At 40.3% G+C, this 22,332-nt stretch overlaps 1 protein-coding gene across 1 annotated transcript in view; it reads right to left on the bottom strand.

Moving 5' to 3' along the window:
* Nucleotides 1-22,332, bottom strand: part of FHOD3 (formin homology 2 domain containing 3) — a 197,579-nt gene that overhangs the window by 70,746 nt on the left and 104,501 nt on the right. The window contains exons 6-8 of the mRNA XM_015816968.1: nucleotides 20,451-20,612; nucleotides 8,154-8,344; nucleotides 3,288-3,480 (exon numbers count right to left, since the gene is read on the bottom strand). Of these exons, the coding sequence (XP_015672454.1) occupies nucleotides 3,288-3,480; nucleotides 8,154-8,344; nucleotides 20,451-20,612 (546 nt within the window). The remainder of the gene's footprint in view (nucleotides 1-3,287; nucleotides 3,481-8,153; nucleotides 8,345-20,450; nucleotides 20,613-22,332) is intronic.

Here is a 22,332-nt window from a genome sequence, read left to right as displayed (position 1 = left end):
GCACTTTTGTCGTGGAGGATGGTCACCCACTCTGCTGCCTCTTCTTCCAGGTTAGTCACAATGACATCCACCTGGTCCACATTGTCAGGATAATTATCTCCATGCCGATCTAGGTGGGTCCAGACTTGATTGAGGAAACCTGCCAGCTTTTCTGGAGTCCCACTGAATGTTGCCCTCATTGGTGGGGCTGGAGGCGGTCAGGATGCTGGTGCTGACCACTGCACCCATGCTCCAAAGTTTGAGTACATCCCTGGCTGTGCTCTATACCTGCATCTCGGCTGGGGTTGCCAACCCACTCCCCCAAGCTGAGAAGCAAGCGGCAGCAGCAGGCTGCAGGTTCTCCACCCCGGACTTGGTTCGGGGGGGGAAGGTAGCCCAGGAAGCAGGCTAACTGTCCCCCCATCATTGCTGTTGCCGTTCTCACTGAGCGTTGGGGTAAAGGGATCGCTGTCAGCATCAGGGCTGAACCCACCAGGGATTCGGGATCCAGCTGCGGGACCAACCCTCCTCCATGGACTGAAGTGCTGCCTCAGCTGTTCCACTAACTGGCTGCTGCATCTTGGCAGGTAGCGCTCCCTGGGTGCTGTTCCCTCCGAGGCTTCATGTTTCCACCATTCCAACCCCTTGGCTCCTTCGGGCTGGGGGCAGTACGATCAGAACTCAGCTTCGATGATTCTCCACAACTCCTCTCTCCACCTCTCCACCTCAGGCTGGTTGAACCAGCCAGTTCCCATCAGCTTCGGGGTTGCCTCCCTCCATTCAGCTTGCTCCTTGGGTTGGGTTGAGGCTGGTGGAGTTACAAAGCTGGAATTCCACTGATCAACCCCAAGCTAGCTCCAACTGGCTTCTCTGTTTCAGGCATCTTCTCCTGAGTCTTCACCACCCCTCTGGAGGCTCCCAGCAGGGTGTAGGGGCTCAGGAATGGAATTTAAATTGTTTAGAGAGCTAGCTTAGTGTCAACCTCCAGCTGAAAAGCCCAACCAAGCAAAACATCAGAGCCATTGTAAACTTCTAATGTATACTTTTATTGAGCAGAATCAAACTGGCAAGGTCAAAGGAAAGCTAGCTCTAAGGAAATGGTGGAAAACAGTTAATTAAAAGAACAAAACTTCTTTCACCCCTCTCTGAAAGTACAGGTCACATTGTCCAATACATCTTCTAGTAGTTATTATCAGAACAAACTCTAGTTTGCCAAAACAATTCTTTGGCAGCTTCGGGTCTCATGTTGCTAAGGATACCTGTAGGTTCAAAGCTCTTTCCCTTCCTCCCCCCTCTGTTGGCAAGTTAGAAGCACGCTATAGTCCTAAAGGTAGTAGGTTTTGTAGCTTGACATTTACTCCTTCAGATTCACATGAACTATACCTTAGTGCTGAAGAAACTAATTGATGATATGATAAAACTGTATTTACCGTTATTACTTTTCAGAAATCTTGTTGAACAGGTAAAATGCCTGTTCATGTTGAGAGGAAAGCAAATATATTATCTAGCTTCAAAAAAGAAAGACTGATTTAGGAATTATAGATTATCTTAGGGAATATATACTTGGATATTGATACCTTGAAAGATTTTACAGCATATCATAAAGAAATTGATCTATAAGTATGTTGAAAACAATGCATTGATTACTCAAAAGTTAGGGTACGTTTTTAATGAACAGGACTTTTATCTCAACTTTTGAGAATAAATTGTAGATAAGCAATAAACGTAAAATATTTTGATATCAGCAATATCATCAACATATCTTATCAGAAGTCTATGCCAGAGGATCTAAGGAAGAAATTAGAAAAGCAATGCTATGCTGCCATGATGCAAGTTTGGGCCCTTTTGTATATGATATTCACACATATATAAAATTGTTCAAAAGTAGAAATTTGAAGTATAATGCTCCACAGATGGACTTTGAATTTAGTGTTTTTCTATAGGGTTGGTGTTTTTAAATGTTAAATTTAAGTGTTAATTTAAACATTTAACCTTGGGTTACAAATTCTGGTCTTGATAGCTCTAATAGTTTGGCCCATGTAAATTTTAGGACAGGATGGCTTTTATAAGAATGTTTTTCGTAAATGATTTGTTACTTGAACATAATTTGAAGCTATTTTAGACTTTTACTGAACTATTTGAATACACAAATGAAAATTGGCCATGTTTAGAAGTATTATTATATGTAATTTGCAAATCATTCTTATGTTCTTTTTGTATTATTTGTGTTGTTACAGAGCTGTTGAAAAGGAAAAAAAAACCTAAAACGCAGTGGGCCTTAATAAAAACTTCTTTATTATTATGTGGAAATAGCTCCTTTCTCTGTCTCTTTTGTGTCAGCAGTTTCTGCTTTCTTCTATTATAGTGCTTTAATACCACCCTGGTTGCTCTGGATTGGGTAGCTCATGCTGTGAATGTGCTTTGAGAGCCAGACCTTGAAAAAAAGGATATCTGCAGCTCTGAGAAGGTAGAGAATCCTGATTAGATTATTAGAAAGATTTCTGAACATGACTTACTTAACAACTGACTTGCTTAGCAACACAAATTCTGGTCCAAATTGTAGTCATAAGGACTACCTATTTAATGTTAACAAGTACTTAGTCTGAAGTACAGTGTCTGTGAAATGTAATTTTAATTTCTGTCATTTTCTGTGCCACAATATATTCACAATCAAGTTGTTGCTTTCTAATATACTGTAATAAGTGAATGTAGATTAATAATCTGTCTTTCATGCAGGCAGAATATGTAAGCAATGATAATTTATGAGTAATAACTTGTTTATGCAAGCAGAGCAACCTGGTAATTATGCTTTCCTCTACAAGAGACAAGGATAAAGTTGTATATGAGTACAGATAGTCCTCGACTTACAATTGTAATAATGCCTGCCCATCACAGTTGGAAATCATAACTACCATAAAAATGTAACATGAAAAAATGAAAAGAGAAATTCAGTCAGTAGAGAAAAAAAGAGAGAATGTACTTGTCAAGTCTAATGGCTATTCTATTTGAAAAAAATGTGCAAAGAACTACATATTATATTCTAACATCTCTGACTTTCTGATCCTAAAATTCTCCTTACTACTGCTGTTTTTTTTCAGGGGTCAGTTTAGCTTCAACAATTCTTCAGCAGTAAAATGATTTATCTTAAATCAGAATTTTAAATCTAATTTCAGTTTGGTTGACAAAACACTACTTATAATTAACTACAGCTAATTTTGATAATATCAGAATAACAGCGGATGAGTTTGTCAGTTGCTAACCCCCAGATTTATATATATTTTACTGCATGTGATTTATTTTCAACTTACATCTGTGATCATTTTTCCTCTGGTTTTGTTCCTTTCTCTGTGGTTGGCTCGCTTCTGTTTCTGTTGCAAAACCCGTTCCCTGGTGGTACGATACTCCAGTGCAAATTCACTAATAATCTTGCAGAATTTATTGATGTTGACTTCACGGATTGCATAAAGAGGATAGCCCATAAATAACAAGAAGGAGTGGAACCTAGACAACCACAACAAGTTACATTTTAGAATTTTTCTATAGTTAGTAACAGAATGCCCCCATCTATACTTTTCATGCAGAAAATCAAAGTTTGGCATTTTGGGGGATAGAAGACCTCCAAAATCCCTTCCAACTCTGTTACTCTGTTAAAAAATAGAGATTTTTGAATTAGGAACTTATATTCTATGTTTTCCAGATATTTCTGTTTCTCATGCCTTTGAATCCCTTGCCTTCAGTCCAAGGATTTATAAATATAAAGAGAGTGACAACAAAGATATAGTGTCAACGCTGCAAATACTGTATATTCTTGCTTTGACAATATACAGAACTGTCTGGTATTTTTATAGTTAAACCAGGCAACAGGGAAAAAAGGAGGAGAATAAGGATAGCCCGGGAAAAAGAAACCGGAAGTAAATCACATCTTCCAAGTTAATTGGAAGATGTGAACCATGACCCCAAAATAAGGGAGGGGAAAATGCTTAGAATGTATATGTGTAACGGAAAAGAAGCCAGATCTAAGCATTTCCTCCATGCTGTACTGACGTCTCTGTAACCTTAATAAATGCTTTTAGGAAAAAATATGCCTGAAAGTCCTTTTAAGTGTTTCGTTAATCAGACACATGACATATAGTTTGTGATAATTTTTTCCTTATCTTTCATGTGATGACACATAAAATAAATTTTGGAGGAATGGAGGAACTGAATAACATATTGATTTTATTAGATTTTTACTTAATTAATATCAATCCAATATCAGCAAGATAAGGATGTTTGGAAATACTCTAATAAAGAAAAAGATACGTATACCATCCGTCCATATTTGTCATTTTGATAAATTTCAGATTTATATCTAATAGTAGCAACTATTGTGAAAGATGGCTTCTTACTTTCTTGTTCCCTAGTAGTATTTATTCATTATGAATTGCACTGTATTCCATTATTTTTTTAAAAGTAATTAAAATATATTTTAAACTTATGAGCAATATATACACAAAATTATTATTTTTAAGTCTTGCTAACAATAAATTGTTAATAACTGTGCAGCTAAAAATATTCAGCTGATGTGAATGAGAAAAGCAGATAAAAGTTCTGCATAGGACTCAACTTCAAGAACTTAGTTATTTTAAGAATTAGTGACTAATTGTTTTCTCTCTTACATAATATTCTGCAGAATATCATGTATCTCTTTGTAATGCTCCCACTTGCTGGTTCAGAGCCCTGTTCCTGAGCTCTATGAAAAATAAATCCATGCCTTCTTCCACATGATGCCTCTTCAAGCATTGGAAGACAGCTATCATGACCCTCCTTAGCCTTCTCTTCTTTAGGCTAAACATACTTGGTTCATAAGATTTAGAATCTGTCCCTCATTATCTTTATTGTTCTTCTTTGCATTTTTTCTAGTTTCTTTGCATTCTTACATTGTGGTGACCAAAACTGGACACAGTATTTTAGATGTGGTCTGACAATATAGCATACGGCAGGCTATCATTTCCTGTTATCTCAACATTGTCTCTCTCTTATTGCAACATTTGTTCTTTTGGCAGGTGCAGCATACCACTAGTCAAGTGCTTATACTATAGTCCACCAGGCCATCCAAAATTCTTCTTACAAGTACTATTGCTAAGTCAGGAATCATCTATCCTGTCACTATTCTCCTACTTTTTCTTAAGTATAGAACTCTAAACTTGTCACCACTGAATTACATTTTAATGGAAAAAGCCCAATGCTTTAAATCTTTCAAGATCCTTTTGAACTTCAAGCCTGCTTTCTGAACTGCTGGCATTGCCTCCCCTCCAGCTTTGTATAACTGCAAATTTGCTGAACATTTCATCTTAACATTCATAAAATATTGAAATGCATCTGGTCTAGGACAGAAATCTGAGCACCTTACTGTTTGTCTGTCTGTCTCTCTCTCTCTCTCACACACACACACACACCTTTAATGTGGTAAAATAAGGTAGAATAATGAACAATTGCTGGAATAATGATTTGTCTGCATAATTGATAGAATAATGATGTAATGCATAATCACTGGGAAAGTTCTGTGTCAGTAATATGTGATTAACCAAATGCACATTGCACATAGATACTTTGTATGTAGCAAAACCTACCATTGTATGCCCATGAGAAACGATCCTAATGTATTACAATGTGTATTTCAATGTGTAGTCCTTTGTTCCTAAGAAAAGGAAAGTATAAAACTGAAGTCTAATCCCGCCCTCCTTGTTCAGAATTGCCTGTCTTTGTGCTTCTGAACCTGCGCAAATAAACTTCTCTGCTAACACCCTCTGGAATTCATAAGAGTCCTTTCGTTTTCCACAAGAATTTAGCATCAGTACTGAGGCCAATTTGTCTGGCAGCCACCATTTTGTCCCTGCCCATTTGTTGGTGGGGACAAAAAGGCAGCTGCATTTGGATCACTGCTGCATGCCCCAAAGACAAACTGTTTTCTTTTGCTAACTTCTACAGCGCAGTGCTATAGAAACTCTCTAAGACAGCAAAATGAAATAGTTTATCTGGTGGCAGCCATTTTGTCTCACCTGTTAATGGCTAGGGATAAAATGGCTGCCACTTTTGGATCGCTGCAACACAGCCCAGGAGCACATGGCCTTCCCTTCTTCCATAACATGAAGTCTGGATAGCTTCAGAAGGTAAGTGTAGGGTATGATGGGCATGTGGAGAGGAGACCTAAATACTGCACCTTCAAGAGGGGTAAAATGGGGGGTACTGCAGCAATCCTGTTATGGGTTGTAAGGCTGAATGACCTCAAGCCTGCTGCAGCTATCATAATTTTGAAATGGGGGCAGAATTTAATTTTGAAACTTGGTTAAATAGCCTATTGCACCTTAAGGATTAACTGTAGCATATTGTAGATTTTATCATAAAGATAGCTTAATAAAAAAAATAAAATGAATCTAAAGTATTTGTTGCTGGAATTAAAAAAAGAATTTAAAATATTTGGTGCTGGAATAAATAAAGCAATGGTTTTACGGAAAAGTTTTTATCCTCTTGACCAAACATTCTCAATGTATGGTTATAACCCCCTGGGAGATCCAAAGCAAATTTAAGGAGAAGGGAGTCATCACACTATTTATTATAATTTACACATATTATCCAGGCAGAGGAGAAATGTGGTCAAAATGGGTCCACTTACATTTGATTGCTCTGACTAATCACACCAATCTCAACCTCCATGTAAATGTAGAGGATTTTTGTGGGAGGGGGTACTCAGCTTGTCACAAATGTCATGGCAGTAAGAGTACCCCTCCTTAATAATCTACCTTTCTCCAACCAGGCTAGAAATCCCTGGGTCAGGGTAGGCATGAGAGGAACTAAGAGTTGGCACCTGGGATTCTGGATTGAAAGAAGTGTGACCAGGGCCAGGAGGAGAAAGAAAAAATGATGGCTGCCACTGCCTTCTATTCCTTCTGCTTGTGAAAGCTGTGGTGGTGCCAGCAGCTTGAGTGGGAAAGGCAGAAACTATGCCACCAACTTTCCTGTTCATCATAAGGATATGAGTGATACGATGCCACAATGAGGCAGGAATAGCACTCCAGACTTATCTGGAGCAGCACATTCCCATGGATTGCAAACATGAGTCTCTTCGGTTGTCTACCTTTCTTCGAGCTTTCCACCACCTCCTTGCAAAAAAAAAAAGTAAATAAGAAAGGAGGAAGAATAAAAAGTGTTACACTTTGGTTTTCCTTCCTTCACAGGTTTTACATTTGGGCTTCATGGAAACAAAAACCATTTCTTCCTAAGTGTGTCATAATGATTAAACTGTTGGAATGGCATCTGGTAGTCCCAGGTTCAAATCCATCTTTAGCTATGGAAATTCACAAAGTAATTTTGGACCAGTCACTCTCTTTGAGTCCACCCTAGCTCTCACAGCTGTTGTAGGAAGATGTACTGTGTATGCTAAATGAAGTTCCTAAATGAAAGGTGGTAAAATTTTAATAAATAATTCATTGGTACATATATAAACAGGAATGGGGGGAGGGTTTTCTGGTTTAATGAATACTATCCTGATGAATTTTGGAGATTTTCTCCGGGAGAGTCAGTCAGATAGGCTTTATGCCACCATTGTCAACGCTGCTAACATCAGATGTTCTTGCTTTGACAATATATGAAGATGCAGCCATTTTCTCTTTAACCTGTGTATTACTTTTAGAGTTAGAATTAGATGGTGCTGGAGGGGAGGGGGAAGAATGTGCATGGGGATTAGTTAGACATAACAATATCTCAGTAGAGTATTCTTCAAGATTGTTTGAAATAAGAGAAGATAAGAAGTGATGGGTTATGGAATTGGAGGGAAAGTTCACACTTCAAACTAATTGGAGAATGTGATTAATGACTGTTAATTGGAGGAGGGAATTATGCTTCGATACTATGTGTTTAGGGGAGGAGAATTCAGATTTTGGCTGCACCTATGTACATGCCAAAGCTATGTTGCTCAATTAAAGATTCTTTAAGGTAAACAATGCCTCAAAGTTCTTTGAAGAGTTTCATCTTTCAGAACCATGACAACCATCTTAAAGAAATTAGTTTAAAACCATCTTAACTAATTAGTTTAAATCAATTATATCTTGACAATAACCTCCAGGTATTTTGAAAATACATACTTCTATCACATAATTTTCATATATTAATCATACTGTGCCTTAATACTCTACCTGTTGATTATTCTTCTGTGGACAATCTTTAAAATTATTATTCTTTCTGCACAGTCTTTAAGGAACTCTGACATTTTTTGTTTTAATGTTGATTTCATTTCATGCTTAGCAATGGCCTTCAAATGATCCCATGATGCTTTGCATCTTTTTTCCATTTGACATAAGTTATCCTGAAGTTGTTCAAAGTCAACCTGAAAGGAAGAAAAAGAATACAAAACTGTTATATAGACTAGTATTTCATCTTTGCAGCATACATAAATGCCTTATCTTTCATCATGATTTCCAAACTTTATGACACAAAAATCATTATTTCTCTCTGGTTGTGGAAGGTAGTTCACAGAAAATAAGGTATTCCAACATTTGGGAAGAGAAAGTTAAAGAAAGAATGCTTAGTGTAAATGAAGATGATTATTCTGCCAGGATCATAATCCTGAGCAAGGTTTTTCTGGCAGTTTGTTCAGGTAAAGAAGACACAGATGCCCAGATTATAATTTAAGATTTTTTAAAAAGTGCTTGGTTTTGGCCAACATTATATATTGGAGGTAGTTTTGTACTTTATTCAAATTAACAGAGAACTTAGGCAATATCACTAACTAAAATAATACACAGGCAATCCTCAACTTATAACCATTCACGTAGTGACCATTTGAATTTACAATGGCACTGAAAAAAGTGACTTATGACCATTTTTCATACCTACGACTGTTGTAGCATCTCTGTAATCAAATGATCAAAATTTGGATGCTTGGGAATATTTATGATGGTTGAAGTGTCCTGGGATCATTTATCACCTTTTTTGACCTTCTGACTAGCAAAATCAATGAGGAAGCCTGATTTACTTAACAATCATGTCCCTAATTTAACAATTGCAGTGATTCACTTAACGACTGTGGCAAAAAAGTCACAAAATGGGGCAACATTCACTTAACAACTGTCTTGCTTAGCAATGGAATTTTGGGCTCAATTATGGTTGTAAGTCGAGGGCAACCTGCAATTATTTTTTTAACTTCTTTTTATCATACTTGATCATTGTACTCCAAGTACAATGGATGACTATGAGCCAGCAGTGTGCAGCAGCAGCCAAAAAAGCTAATACAATCCTGGGTTGTATAAACAGAGGCATAGAATCAAGATCACGCGAAGTATTAGTACCGCTTTATAAAACTCTAGTAAGACCACACCGGGAATACTGCAGCCAATTTTGGTCACCATATCACAAAAAAGATGTTGAGAGTTTGGAAAAAATTCAGAGAAGAGCAACTAAGATGATCAAAGGCCTGGAGACTAAAACATATGAAGAACGGCTGCAGGGCTTGGGTTTGCTAATCTAAAGAAAAGAAATAAGGGAGACATGATAGCAGTATTCCAGTATGTGAGGGGCTGCCACCAAGAAGAGGGGGTCATGTTATTCACCAAAGCACCAGAGGGCAGGACAAGAAACAATGGTTGGAAACTGAACAAAGAGAGAAGCAACCTAGAATTAAGGAGAAACTTCCTAACCATGAGGACAATTAACCAGTGGAACAGCTTGCCTCCAGAAATTGTGGGCACTCCATCACTGGAGATTTTTAAGAAGAAGCTGGACAGTCACTTGTCTGAGATAGTATAGGTCCTCCTGCTTGAGCAGGGGGCTGGACTAGAAGACCTCCAAGGTCCCTTCCAGCTCTATACTATTCAAAGTAAACTGCCTTTGTGTTATGTGAGACATATTTATAATTTTGAATGTTTGTGGCAATACATTTTATTGCTATAAAGTTTAAAATGGAAGAAGACAAAAAGTTCCGCAATAAATAAGACAAGAAGTGTTAAGGTCATTAACCATAAAAAGTGTTTAAATGGCAATACTCCAGAATTTGCCTTATAATGCTAAAATAGAAAATCCCAGTGAAATTTCACTACATAAAGATACATACTACATAAGATACTTTGTGTAATTGCTAAACACAGATGCAGTGACAATTATGGATGTACATAAATTGCAATTATGTTTTTGTTATTATACTAGGTCATGGAATACATGTTCAAAATGAATTAGGACCATCTTCTTACAAATACATACCTTATAAATAGGAAAATTTCATTTATTATCTTTTATAGAAGAAATAAACAAACAATAGTGTTAAAAAAAAAACCCTAAATCCACTAAACTTTTATATTTGACATATGACCTAGAATTAAGGGATGGGAGATTAGATTTTGATTAGATTGGTTGAGATTTAGGGGCTGTTGAATAAGACTACTAATTCCAGTAATTCCTTCCACTCTGGTGGAAGACTATAAAAAATGGTATTCAGTTAGCGATCTACCTCCTATTTTTTTCTTGGTTTTTTTGATGATTTTCTAAAATAAAATGATCATATGAGAAATCATTTTTTCTCTGTTGCATTTAATCAATGAAATGATAGTATTATGACATAATAGATCAGACAGGTCAAACTCGCGACATCACGTGATGTTGCGCAATGTATCAGAGCTTTTTCCCCATTGCCGGCAATCGGGTGGGTGCGGTTTCCTGGTGATGCATCCCGCCCGCGGGCCGGCAGTTTGATACCCCTGCAATAGATGAAGAGGGAAGAAACTAGCTTGTGCCTAGGGGAAGAGGGAGAAACTAGCTTGTGCCTAGGAACTATGAATCAGGGTGAAACAAGTTTTTGCAAATGGAAAAATAGTCAATTAACATGGTCTGCAGAAAACAGAGCCTCATGTCAGATTCTAAATAAATCCAAATGAATCAAAGATACAATCTAATTGCTAAACACAGATGGTGACATGAATTTATATAAGCATCGTGTCTGTTTGGTATACTGGTTAAGGTAGCAAGTTAGAAATCAGGAAATTATCAGTTCTAGTCCTGTCATAGGCATGAAAGTTAGCTGGGGCCAGTCACTCTCTCTTAGCCCAATTCACCTTACAGGGTTGTTATTGTGGGGAAAATAGAAAAAGGAGGGAGTATTATGTATGCTTGCCACCTTGATTTGATGGAAAGATTGATTGACTGAATAAAAAATAAATAATATACAAAGATAAGAGCAACAAAGATGATTAGGGAAGTGGAGGCTAAAAGTATATGAGGTGTTAAGTTTTCTGTTCGATGCGGCATTGAAGAGGCAGTAGGTGAAAAACAACTCTCTTTATTGTAAAGTCAAAACAGAAACTAACAACCATATTTATACACTCAGCCTAAAGGCAGCAGCCAATAGGAACACAGTATTTTCCCGCTTAAATGCATAATAAGTAGTTTGCAGACAGAAAATCTGGTTTGTTGGCCATGTGGCCTGCTAACCGTTTTTTCACAGTTCTCAGCATCTCAATTCTCAGACTTTAATTCAATACATTACACCCCTTCCCCCTAGATCATTTACACTTACAAAATCTTTTCTGTTTGTGTAAAACATTACAATTGTTCCAATGGCAAAAATACATAAGCATTCAAGTTTACAATGACAGAAATCCTATGTAGTCATTTAAGTACTTCGGTGGCCCTTTTGCCCGCTCTGAACATCTCAGAGCTACCGTTAGCTCCTGGTCTACAAGCTCGCCTGCCAGGCTTAGTAGACTGGGGCTGTGTGTTCCGTTCGTCATGTGTAGAGCCGATTCTTGGAGGCTGGTCTGACCAGGTAGACCCGAGCCTGTGTCCATCTCTCTGTGGCTGGTCTGTCCTGGTAGACCTGAGCCAGTGTCCCGCGGTGAAGTAGGGCTCACCGGACCGACATGTGGAGCTGATTGATGGCAGTGTCCCGTAGCCAAAGTGCCTGAGTTAGGGGCAGTCTCATGGTTTGCAAACCCCCCGTATGGCAATCGAAAAGTCTCGCCCTCACTTGGGGACTCGGATGCACGATCGCAATCATGTTCCCCCTCCACCTGAACAGAGTCATGAGCTAATGGCTGGGTTGCTATCCTCTGTTGCAGCGGGTCAATGTGCCTGCGAAGCACACAACTGTCTTCCAGGACCACTTCATATGAGAGAGGCCCTGACACTTTACCAACCACAGCTACCACCCACAGTGCCCCTTGCCCGTAGTTTCACGCCCACACCAGGTTGACAACTTGCAAGTGCCTTGGAGCCTTTGGCTGCTGTGCTTGTGAAGCAACCCTGTCTGGATGTAAGCGATCCAGCTTTGTGATCAAGCACCGCCCCATCTTAATTCTGCTGGGCTCCTTCACGTAGAAGTGCAGGACGTTGTGCGTTGGCAGAGTAAGAAATCTGCCAGCCTATGGTGCCAGTTGCCAGTTGCAACCCCCTTCAAGGATTCCTTGGTGGTTCTGACCATGCGTTCCGCTTGGCCGTTAGAGGCCGGGTGAAAAGGAGCCGAGGTGGCGTGCCTAATCATATTAGCCCTTATAAAGGACTGAAATTCTGCAGAAGTAAATTGAGCCCCATTGTCTGAAACTATGACATCAGGGAGCCCATGCATTGCAAAGATGCTGTGCAGAACCTGGATGGTCCTAGCAGTAGTCATAGTGGATACAGGAACGACCTCTAACCACTTAGAGTGGCTGTCCACTACTATGAGGAAGAGTTGCCCCTGAAAGGGGCCTGTAAAATCAATATGAATCCTCGACCACGGGGCTTGTGTGGTTTCCCATCTGTGGACCGGGGCATGTGGCATTTCTGGCCTTGACTGCTGGCAAATAATGCAGCTGTGGACCTGGGCCTAAATATCTTTATCGAGCCCAGGCCACCAAAGGTAGCTTCGCGTGAGTGCCTTCATCTGGAATATTCCCAGATGTCCCTTATGCAGAGATTCAAGGATTCTAGCCCTCAGTGAGGTCGGGATTACGACCCAACTGCCCCACAAAATGCAACCCTTATGAGCAGATAAATCGTTCTTCCTTCTCCCAAAACTCTGAAAGTTAGGGCCCGGGCACGTTTCCGGCCATCCTGTGAGCACACAGTTCAACACGTGACTCAGCGTGTTGTCTGAAGCTGTCTCAGCAGCTACATCCCCTGCATTAAGGGGAGACTCCGGCAAATCCTGGATAGCCAGGATGCGGTTAGCTGGAGTGGGGTCTGGCTCTAAGTGGGTAGGGGTAACCTACTAAGGCCATCTGCGTGGCCTATTTCTTTGTCCAGTTTATGAATCAGACAATAACTATAAATGGATAGGAATATTGACCATCTCAACATCCTAGGAGAAATAATCTGGGGTGTTTGCTTGTTTGTAGTGAACAACCCCAGAAGTGGCTTGTGGTCTGTGAAGACCATGAAATGGTGGCCATACAAATAGTCATGGAACTTTTTTATACCTGCCACAATGGCCGATGCCTCCCTATCGATCTGCGTGTAGTTGCATTCCGCTGAAGACAGAGTTCTAGAATAATAGGCTATGGGAACTTGTGTCCCATCAGCCTTAAGATGGCTCAACACAGCTCCGATCCCGTACGGGGATGCATCACACGCAATGCTAATTGGCAGCCGCTCATTAAAATGGATCAACATTGCATTTGATGACAGCAGTAATTTAACTGCTGCAAAACTTCACTTGTGGATGCTCGTCCACTTCCACTGAGCGTTCTTGTCCAAGAGCCAGTGTAACGGCTCTGCCATTGCGGCCTTGTGGGGAAGGAAGGCGTGATAAAAATTAAGGAGTCCCAAAAAGGCCTGAAGTTCTCCTTTTGTCTTAAGACTGGGTGTCTGCTGAATTGCTTTGAGCTTGGATTCAGCAGGATGAATGCCTTCGACATCTTTACGAAAACCGAGCAACTCTGTGAAAGTAACTCCAATTTTACATTTTTCTTGCTTTAGCTTCAGCCCCGCAGAAATGCTGCAAGACGGCCCTAAGCCTATCAGTTAGGATTTTGACTGATTCCCCGGCTATGACGACATCATCGAAATACGGGCACACACCTGGAATGTTTCGGAGCGTGCACTCCATTACGCTCTGAAAAATCCCCGGGGCTATACTAACCCCGAACTGTAACCGCCGCACCTTGAAAGCTCCCCTGTGGGTTACTATAGTCTGGGCCTCAGCTGTGGCGTCGTCCACCGGCAGCTGCTGATAGGCCTGGGCCAAATCTAATTTGGCAAAAATGCGACCTCCCTGTAGAGATGCCAAAATGTGACTGACTACAGGCCACCGGGTATGAGTGCTGCTGGAGGGCTTTATTTAGTATGCATTTATAGTTGGCACAAATGCGGACCTCCCTGTTGGCCTTAAGTGGCGTAACCATGGGATTTCCCATGGACTGCTATTCACCGGCTCTAAAATGCCTTGTAGCAACAGCTTGTCCAATTCTGCATTGATTCTTTGCTTAAAAGCGAAAGGCACCCGACGAGGCTTTATCCTTATTGGTGCTATTGTGGGGTCAAGCTGGAGGGCAATTGGGGGGGGGGCTTTGTACTCTCCTAACTCTGGGCTGAAAACATCAGCAAATTCCTTACAAACTGCCGAGAGGCTCGACGTCTGCAAGCTATTTAACCTGGTCACTTGAATCCCCAATGCATCAAACCAATCGAGTCCGATGAGGCTAGTGCAGTTGCCCTCAACTACTATGACTTCCAGGGGACCCTTGAAATTCCTGAACTGCACCCTGAGTGTGGCCTCCCCCTTGACTGTTACATGGGAGTTTTGGAAATCGGTTAGAACGAGGTTTGAAGGCCTGAGCTTAACTCGCTTGCTGCTGCGACTACAAATTTGCTGGAGAGTCCTTTGGAAAATTATTGATAAAGCCGACCCTGTGTCCAACTCCATGTCACAAGGAACCCCTTGCAACTTGACTTTGAGATACAACTTCTCCTTGAGTGGGCGATGGGCACCTGTCCTAAACACGCTCCTTCTACTAGCGTAATAGCCCACCCTGTTTTGTCCGGGAACCCCGGTACCTTTCCGAGGCAACTTTCTGATGAGTGTTCTCTCCTGAGACCCCTACAAACAGCGGCAATGTGGCCTTGCTTGTCACATGCCTGGCATGTTGCTGTGCGGAACCGGCATTCTGCCCGTTTGTGTCGGCCTCCACACCGAAACATTGAGAAAAGGGAACTGTCTTGTTGATTGGTTGTTCGGGCCTTCTTTCAGGTGGTGGCTGTGACTGATCAACTTCGTGATCCGATTCAGAGTTTTCGGCTCTTTCAGCGTCCTCTTGGTGGATGGCCTCCGTGCAAGGAGGGCTCTTGGAGAGCTGTAGGGCCTTGACAGCTCTGCCAGCTGTTTCTTCAGCCATTATTTCCCGCAATGCATCTTGGAATGAGATAGTCTCTTTCGTGAATATCTTCTGTTGAAGCTCCCGACTCCTTAAACCACAAACTAAACAGTCCCTCAGTCTTTCTTTGAGGTCTTTGAATTCGCAAAGTCAGGCCGCTTGTTGAAGAGCAGCTATGAAGTCGGCGGCGGACTTGCCAGGATGTTGGTTTTGATGTTCGAAGACGAGCCGCCAGGCAATGACCAATAGCTTGGGCTCAAATGTTCTTTGAGCATCTTCTTAAGTTCTGAGTACGCAATGGACTAAAGCGGAGGTGGTGCAACAAGTTCTTGGCAATGTCAAATGTTGCCTGACCGCACACACACAGCAGCGTCGTGGCCTTTAGACCGTTGTCTCGAACTTGGTTAACCCGCAGGTAGTTTTCAACTCTCGCGACATAGGAGCTCCACCTCTCTGGATGAGCGATGTCGAATTCAGAGAGTTTTACGATCTTAGCCATGGTGAGTTTTTTGTGGGCCTCTCAATGCCTCGTGCTGCGCAGACTTCCGTGGGACTTCCAGGGCGGATCCTTCGAAGCACTCTCCTCCAGCATTTCCGTACTGGTAGGATAGAGTGAGGGGGGGAAAACACCGTTCCGACCAAGCATCTGCTAGGCCTAACCCCGTAGTGACTCAGCTCTTTGTGGTGAGGCAGCACAATCCCATCTTCGTCACCAGTGTTAGGTTTTCTGTTCGATGCGGCACTGAAGAGGCAGTAGGTGAAAAACAACTCTCTTTATTGTAAAGCCAAAACAGAAACTAACAACCAATGCTCCACCCATACTTATACACTCAGCCTAAAGGCAGCAGCCAACAGGAACACAGTATTATCCTGCTTAAATGCATAATAAGTAGTCTGCAGACAAAAAGTCTGGCTTGTTGGCCACATGGCCTGCTAACCGTTTTTTTCATAGTTCTCAGCATCTTAATTCTCAGACTTTAATTCAATACATTACATGAAGTACGGTTGCAGGAACTGGGTATTTCTAGTCTAGTGAAAAGAAGGACTAGGGGGGCAACATGATAGCAGTGTTCCAATATTTGAGAGGCTGCCACAAAGAAGAATGGGTGAATCTATTTTCCAAAGCACCAGAATGCAAGACAAGAAGCAATAGAGGGAAACTAATCACCAAGAGAAGCAACCTAGAACAAAGAAGAAATTTCCTGACAGTGAGAACAATTAACCAGTGGAACAGTTTGCCTTCAGAAGTTGTGGGTGCTCCATCACTGGAGGCTTTAAAAAAGAGACTGGACAGCCAGTTGTCTGAAATGGTATGGAGTTTTCTGCTTGAGCAGGGGACCCACCTCAATTTTACATCTTAAGAAGACAGAACTCTTGGAATGTCTCTTCCAATAGGGATCTTTATTAAGAGAAGCTGATTGTAGGCATGCTAGACAGGATCTGGGGAATCCTCTCCCACCATTCAATGTTTTAAAGTGTTTCCAAGCAGCCCCCACCCCACAGTTTTTCTGGGCGATTCAATCCATCAGTCTGCTCCGTTGGCACGATCACTCATCCTCTTTTCCTAGATCCCAGGCGTTGTATTTCCCACCCCCTTTTCCACACTGCCGGCAAAGGGGAGTGAGATGAAAGGCGATGGCCACATTGTTATGGTTAGTTCTCTTGATGAGAATCCACGAACGGTCACTTTGTAGTTAATGAAGGAAGTGAGAGTCATAACCCCCCCATGCTTACCCTCCTCCCTTTTTGTAGTATGACAGAATCCAGAATAGAGTAAGAATTGGTTTTTCATCAGAGTAGGTAGATAGAAATGAAATATAATTGGATTCTGACAATTACGTTATTTTCCAGCACCTGCAAACTGTTTAGTATCGTCTAAAGATCAACCAGATAAGGTTAAAATATCATATAAGGACAATGCTGATGATTATCAGCAGGAAGACTTTCCATTGCTGCTAGAGACTACAATTGATTTCCTAGGAACTTTTCTCCTCCATTTCCTAAAAAAAAACAAAACCCTGAATGCCATTTTTTGCATCACTTTCCTTAATCATATACACTTTGTCCAATATCTAGTTAAGATCCTATCTAGGATGGAAGGACTTACCAAGTGATTTATGCCTTCATCATTACTGCAATATGCCTGGCATGAGATTATCTTATCATTGAAAACTATTTTGAAAGTGTAATTGTTATAGAATAAGTAACGTATGTCCTGGTGAGTGACAGCCATGCAACATTTATATTGTGAAGATTGCAGTAGCTTCTAATTTTTGTAGGGGGGGTGCAACTTAAAATGTCTTCAGCACTGCAGGACCATTCTATTGAGATGAACTGACCAGTCCAATTAAGTTAATTGCTTGGTGAACACTTCTCTTGAGAAACTGAAATACTGGTAGTTTCTGGTGTGTCTATGGCAAATTAAATGTCTTCAAAGAAATAGAACTGGAACTGGAGAGAGATTGACATCCAAAGGGCCAACTCTGAATATTGAAATCTCTCCAGATGAAGGAGAGATTGCGAGGTAGCCTACTTTCACTGGACAAATGCTTCTTGTAAGTAAACTGCAGGAATGTAAGTTTTTGCAGTTCACTCAAGAGTTGAGTGGCTGGAAATCATAGGATTGATTCCATCTAGGCTCATAGGACAGTAAGCTCAGCTGAACTTCATTTCCTATGTTTTTGAAATTAATTATTCTACAGAAACAGAGAGCTTTTCTTGTATAGCAGGGTAAGACCCCTCTTGGTGAGTTTTATTTTTCTCTGGATTACGAAACTAAAAGAAGTATTAGAGATTAAAGAAATATTTGATAAAAACTTCTTAGATTCTTAACAAGGAGATGATTTAAGAAAATTTGAAATGGACAAGCAGATAGTTATTTTAAAAGATTATTTTAATGAAAGCTCAATGCAATAAATTGTAATTAAGTGAATTGGACCTCTGTGGTCCAATTTTTTGTTTTATTTTGTTTATTCTAAAGACTTTAGGTCAGAGGTCCCCAACCTTTTGGCACCAGGGACTGGTGCCATGGAGAAAGATTTTTCTGCAGAGGGGGTGTGGTTTTGAATACTGCCTGCATCCTGAGGATGGAGCTTTGCTTATTTGTGGGCCCGCTTGCTGACATGCTGCGGATCAGTGCCGGTCCACGAAGCGGGGGTTGGGGACCCCTGCTTTAGGTAATTGGTGAACTTTAAAAACAAATGATATTAGATTGGAGAAGGATACAGAGGCAGAAATAGATAATGTTTATGTAATAAATTCAAGATTTGCAAGAACAAGACATGTTGCAATGGATATTTTGGTGCATTTTGTGAAGGAAGAAGACAAGAGATTATATTTTATCACAGCATTTTAATACAACACAATTTCAGTGAGATTTTTATATGCACAAAGGTGGAAAGATCTGATGCTATCCACAATGGAGGAATGGATCATGAAGATGGAACTGAGGTGGACAAATTGACTTCTTTGATCAGAAATAGGATATTATCCTTTATTTATTTATTTATTTATTTATTTTGATTTATATCCCGCCCTTCTCCCAACGGGACTCAGGGCGGCTCACAACATATTTAAAAACATAGACATTTACAACCCCCACCAGATAAAACCAAATTAAACCAATATTTAAAGTTGTGCAGTTAAAATTATTCTTAAAAAACCCGATTTAAAATCCTCCCTAGGCCAGGCCCGCTTGCTGAAAAAGCCATGTCTTGAGGGTGCGGCGGAAAGTAAGGAGATCCGGAATCATCCGGATCTCGGGGGGTAGTTCGTTCCAGAGGGTGGGGGCACCCACAGAGAAGGCCCTCCCCCTGGGGGTCGCCAGCCGACATTGCTTGGCCGACGGCACCCTGAGGAGACCCACTCTGTGGGAGCGTACCGGTCTATGGGAGGGAATCTGTGGCAGAAGGCGGTCTCGGAGATAGCCAGGTCCAATGCCATGGAGCGCTTTAAAGGTGGTAACTAAGACCTTTGATCGCCATGATGTAAAAGAGATGTTGAGACTCTAGAAAGTGTACAGCAAAGAATGACCAGGATGATTAGGGGACTATAGGCTAAAACATATAAAGAATGATTGCTGGAATTGAGTATGTCTAGTTTAATGAAAAGAAGGACTTGGGATGACATGACAAGAGTGTTCCAATATCTAAGGAGTTGCCATAAAGAAGAGGGCAGTCAAACTATTCTCCAAAGCACCTGAAGGAAGGATAAGAAGCAATGGATGGAAACTAATCAAGGAGAGAAGCAACCTAGAACTACGGAGAAATTTCCTGATAGTTAGAACAATTAATCAGTGGAACGATTTTTCTCCAAAAGTTGTGGAGGGAGAGATTGGACAACCATTTGTCTGAAATAGTATAGGGTTTCCTACCTGAGCAGTTTGTTGGACCTCCAAGATCCCTTCTGTTATTCTGTTATCTATTTTTACTGCTGATTGGAAACCCTTTATAAACTTGCAGAAAAAAATGAAAAATTTATAGTTTTGGCAATTAGAAAAAAATAGATTATAGAAAAAATGAGAGTCAATCACCTATTCTCCAGGATTTTCCAGCTCTAATAGACAGAAGATTTGCCAAACTATCAATAAATTTCCCTAGAACTCTAGTTGCTATTTTAAATAAATCAAAAGCAGTGATATTTCCTGAAAATCTCTCAAGTTCAGTTTGGAGATCTTATTTCTTCAAGCAGGTCACCACAACTGATTAGAGGAATACTATATATTTACTCTTCTCAAGAAGATTGAGACAAGAATTGGGTGGTTTTGTTTCTTTTTTTTTTTTGTTGCCCTTTTGCCATCTTCATAAACTTGTAAACCATTTTCTTTTTGCTTTCTCTGTTTTCATTTTTTTAACATATCCAATACATTGTTGATTCAGTTTAGAATTGACAATTTATTAACATTTCAAAACAGTTTGAGATTAAAAGAACAGACTATATATTTAAAAACCATGAGAAATCTATTAAAAAGAAAAAGGAAAACTGCTATAATCTAAAAATTACAGAGGAATGATGTAAATCAACCCTATTTCTAAGTTTGTAAGGATTATTTGAGAAATGGATAAATCAGCAAAATGTAAATGTTGCATGTAAAGTATTATTTATTCCTTATGACAATGCACCCTACTATTAGAGATTTCTTTGCATTAACTGACATACCTTGGCTGATCTAGTGACAGCTCCAATCTCAGAATAAAGATCTGTGCTATCTGGAAATGTTTCCACCACTATTGTGCATACATGATGAAGCAGAGATTGTTTATGGACTGTGTCTTTGACTTCAGGCACTTTCTCAAGGTAACTTAGTTCAAAGGCTTTAGTCTGTGTGGAGAAATGAAAAAAAAAGAATAAATTATTTGACATCATAGAGTCATAGACTGGAAGGAATATTGGAGAACTTTTAGTCCACTCTCCTGCTCAAAGTAAGAATATAGTATCCTGGACGAATGGATGTCCAGTCTTTTTTTTTTTTAAAACCTCTATTGATGGAGCACCCACAACTCCAAAAAGCAAGCTGTTCCATTGGTTAATTTTTCCCTAGCTTCCATCCATTGCTTCTTGTCCTACCTTCAGGTGTTTTACAGAAGAGGACCTCCTCTTCTCTGTGACAGCCCCTCAAGTACAGGAAGACAGTTATCAAATCATCCCTAATCTTTGTTAGGCTAGATATACCCAGTTCCATTAACTGTTCATTGAATTTTGGATTTCTTACTATCTTCGATGCTCTTCTCTGCACTTTTTCTAGGGTCTCAGCATCTTTTTTCTCTCATGCGAACAGAACTGAACACAATATTCTAAATGTTGCCTCACTACTGCAATTTAAAACAGTATTATAATTTCTTGTGATCTTGCTGCTATCCCTCTGTTGATGCAGCCTATGACTATACTGGCTTTTTTGGTAGTTGCAGCACACTACTGGCTCATACTTAAGTGGTTCTGCACTAGGAAACCTAGATCCCTCTCATCGTTAATAATGTTGAACCAGACCCCACCTATTCTATATCCATGCATTTGGTTTTTCCTGCCTAAAAGCAAAACCTTACTTTTCTTACTGCTGAACCTCATCTTACTGGATAGGGCTCACGTCTTAGTCTATCAAAATCCATCTGAATCTTGAGTTATCTTCCAAAGTGTTAGCAATTCCCCCCAGCTTGGTGTCATTTGCAAATCTGATGAACTCCCCTTCGACTCCCTCATCTAGATACTGAAGAGCACTGGGCCTAAGACAGAACCTTGAGGTACCCACTGCTTGCTTCTCTCCTGGTAGATGTGATTCCATTGAATATTACATGTTGAATGCAGTGGGTCAGCCATCAGATGATGGTATTGTCTATCCCAAAATATTCCTTCTTACCAAATAGTAGGCTGTGGTCTACTTTGTCAAATGCCTTAATAAAGTCCGAGTAAACTATATCCATAGCAATTCCTTGATTCAGTTAATTTAGTTACAGAGAAGGCAATAAAGTTTGGAATCACCTGTTTTTAACAAAGCATGAGACTTCTAATGTATGCCCTGTTCATTTCTAGATACTCACAAATCCATTGCTTGATCTTCTTTTTCAGGATTTTCCCAGGTATTGATGTCAACCTAATTAGTCTGTAATTTTCTGGATCCATTTTTTTTGGCTTCTTGAAGACTGGATTGCTTCTGCTTTTTTCCAGTCCTCTGGCACTTCCCCATGCTTCAGAAGCTATGAAAAAATTTGTTCAGCGGTTCTGAGATCGCATCTGCCAACTCCTTCAGAACCCTGGAATGTAAATCATCTGGTTCTGGGAATTTGAACTCATCTAAAATGAATAGGTTGTCTTTTACCAATTTCTTGCCTATTTTGACTTGCTTTCTTTTTCTGTCTCCCATAGTACTGCTTTTGATAGTTGGATTATCTTTTCCCTTTGCATGAAAACAGAGGCAAGCAAGGAATTCAGAAGTTGTGCTTGCTATCTACTCCCATTAGTGGACTAATCGTTTTCTTGACTTTCATCTTATTCATTACATATTGAAACTTTGTTATTTTTGGCTTTTTTTGCGAGTTTTAGTTCA

This window comes from Protobothrops mucrosquamatus, unplaced genomic scaffold (genome assembly GCF_001527695.2).
Source record: "Protobothrops mucrosquamatus isolate PMUCROS unplaced genomic scaffold, P.Mucros_1.0 scaffold_124, whole genome shotgun sequence".
Taxonomy (NCBI): Eukaryota; Metazoa; Chordata; class Lepidosauria; order Squamata; family Viperidae; genus Protobothrops; species Protobothrops mucrosquamatus.
This window is presented reverse-complemented; position numbering and strand designations above follow the sequence as displayed.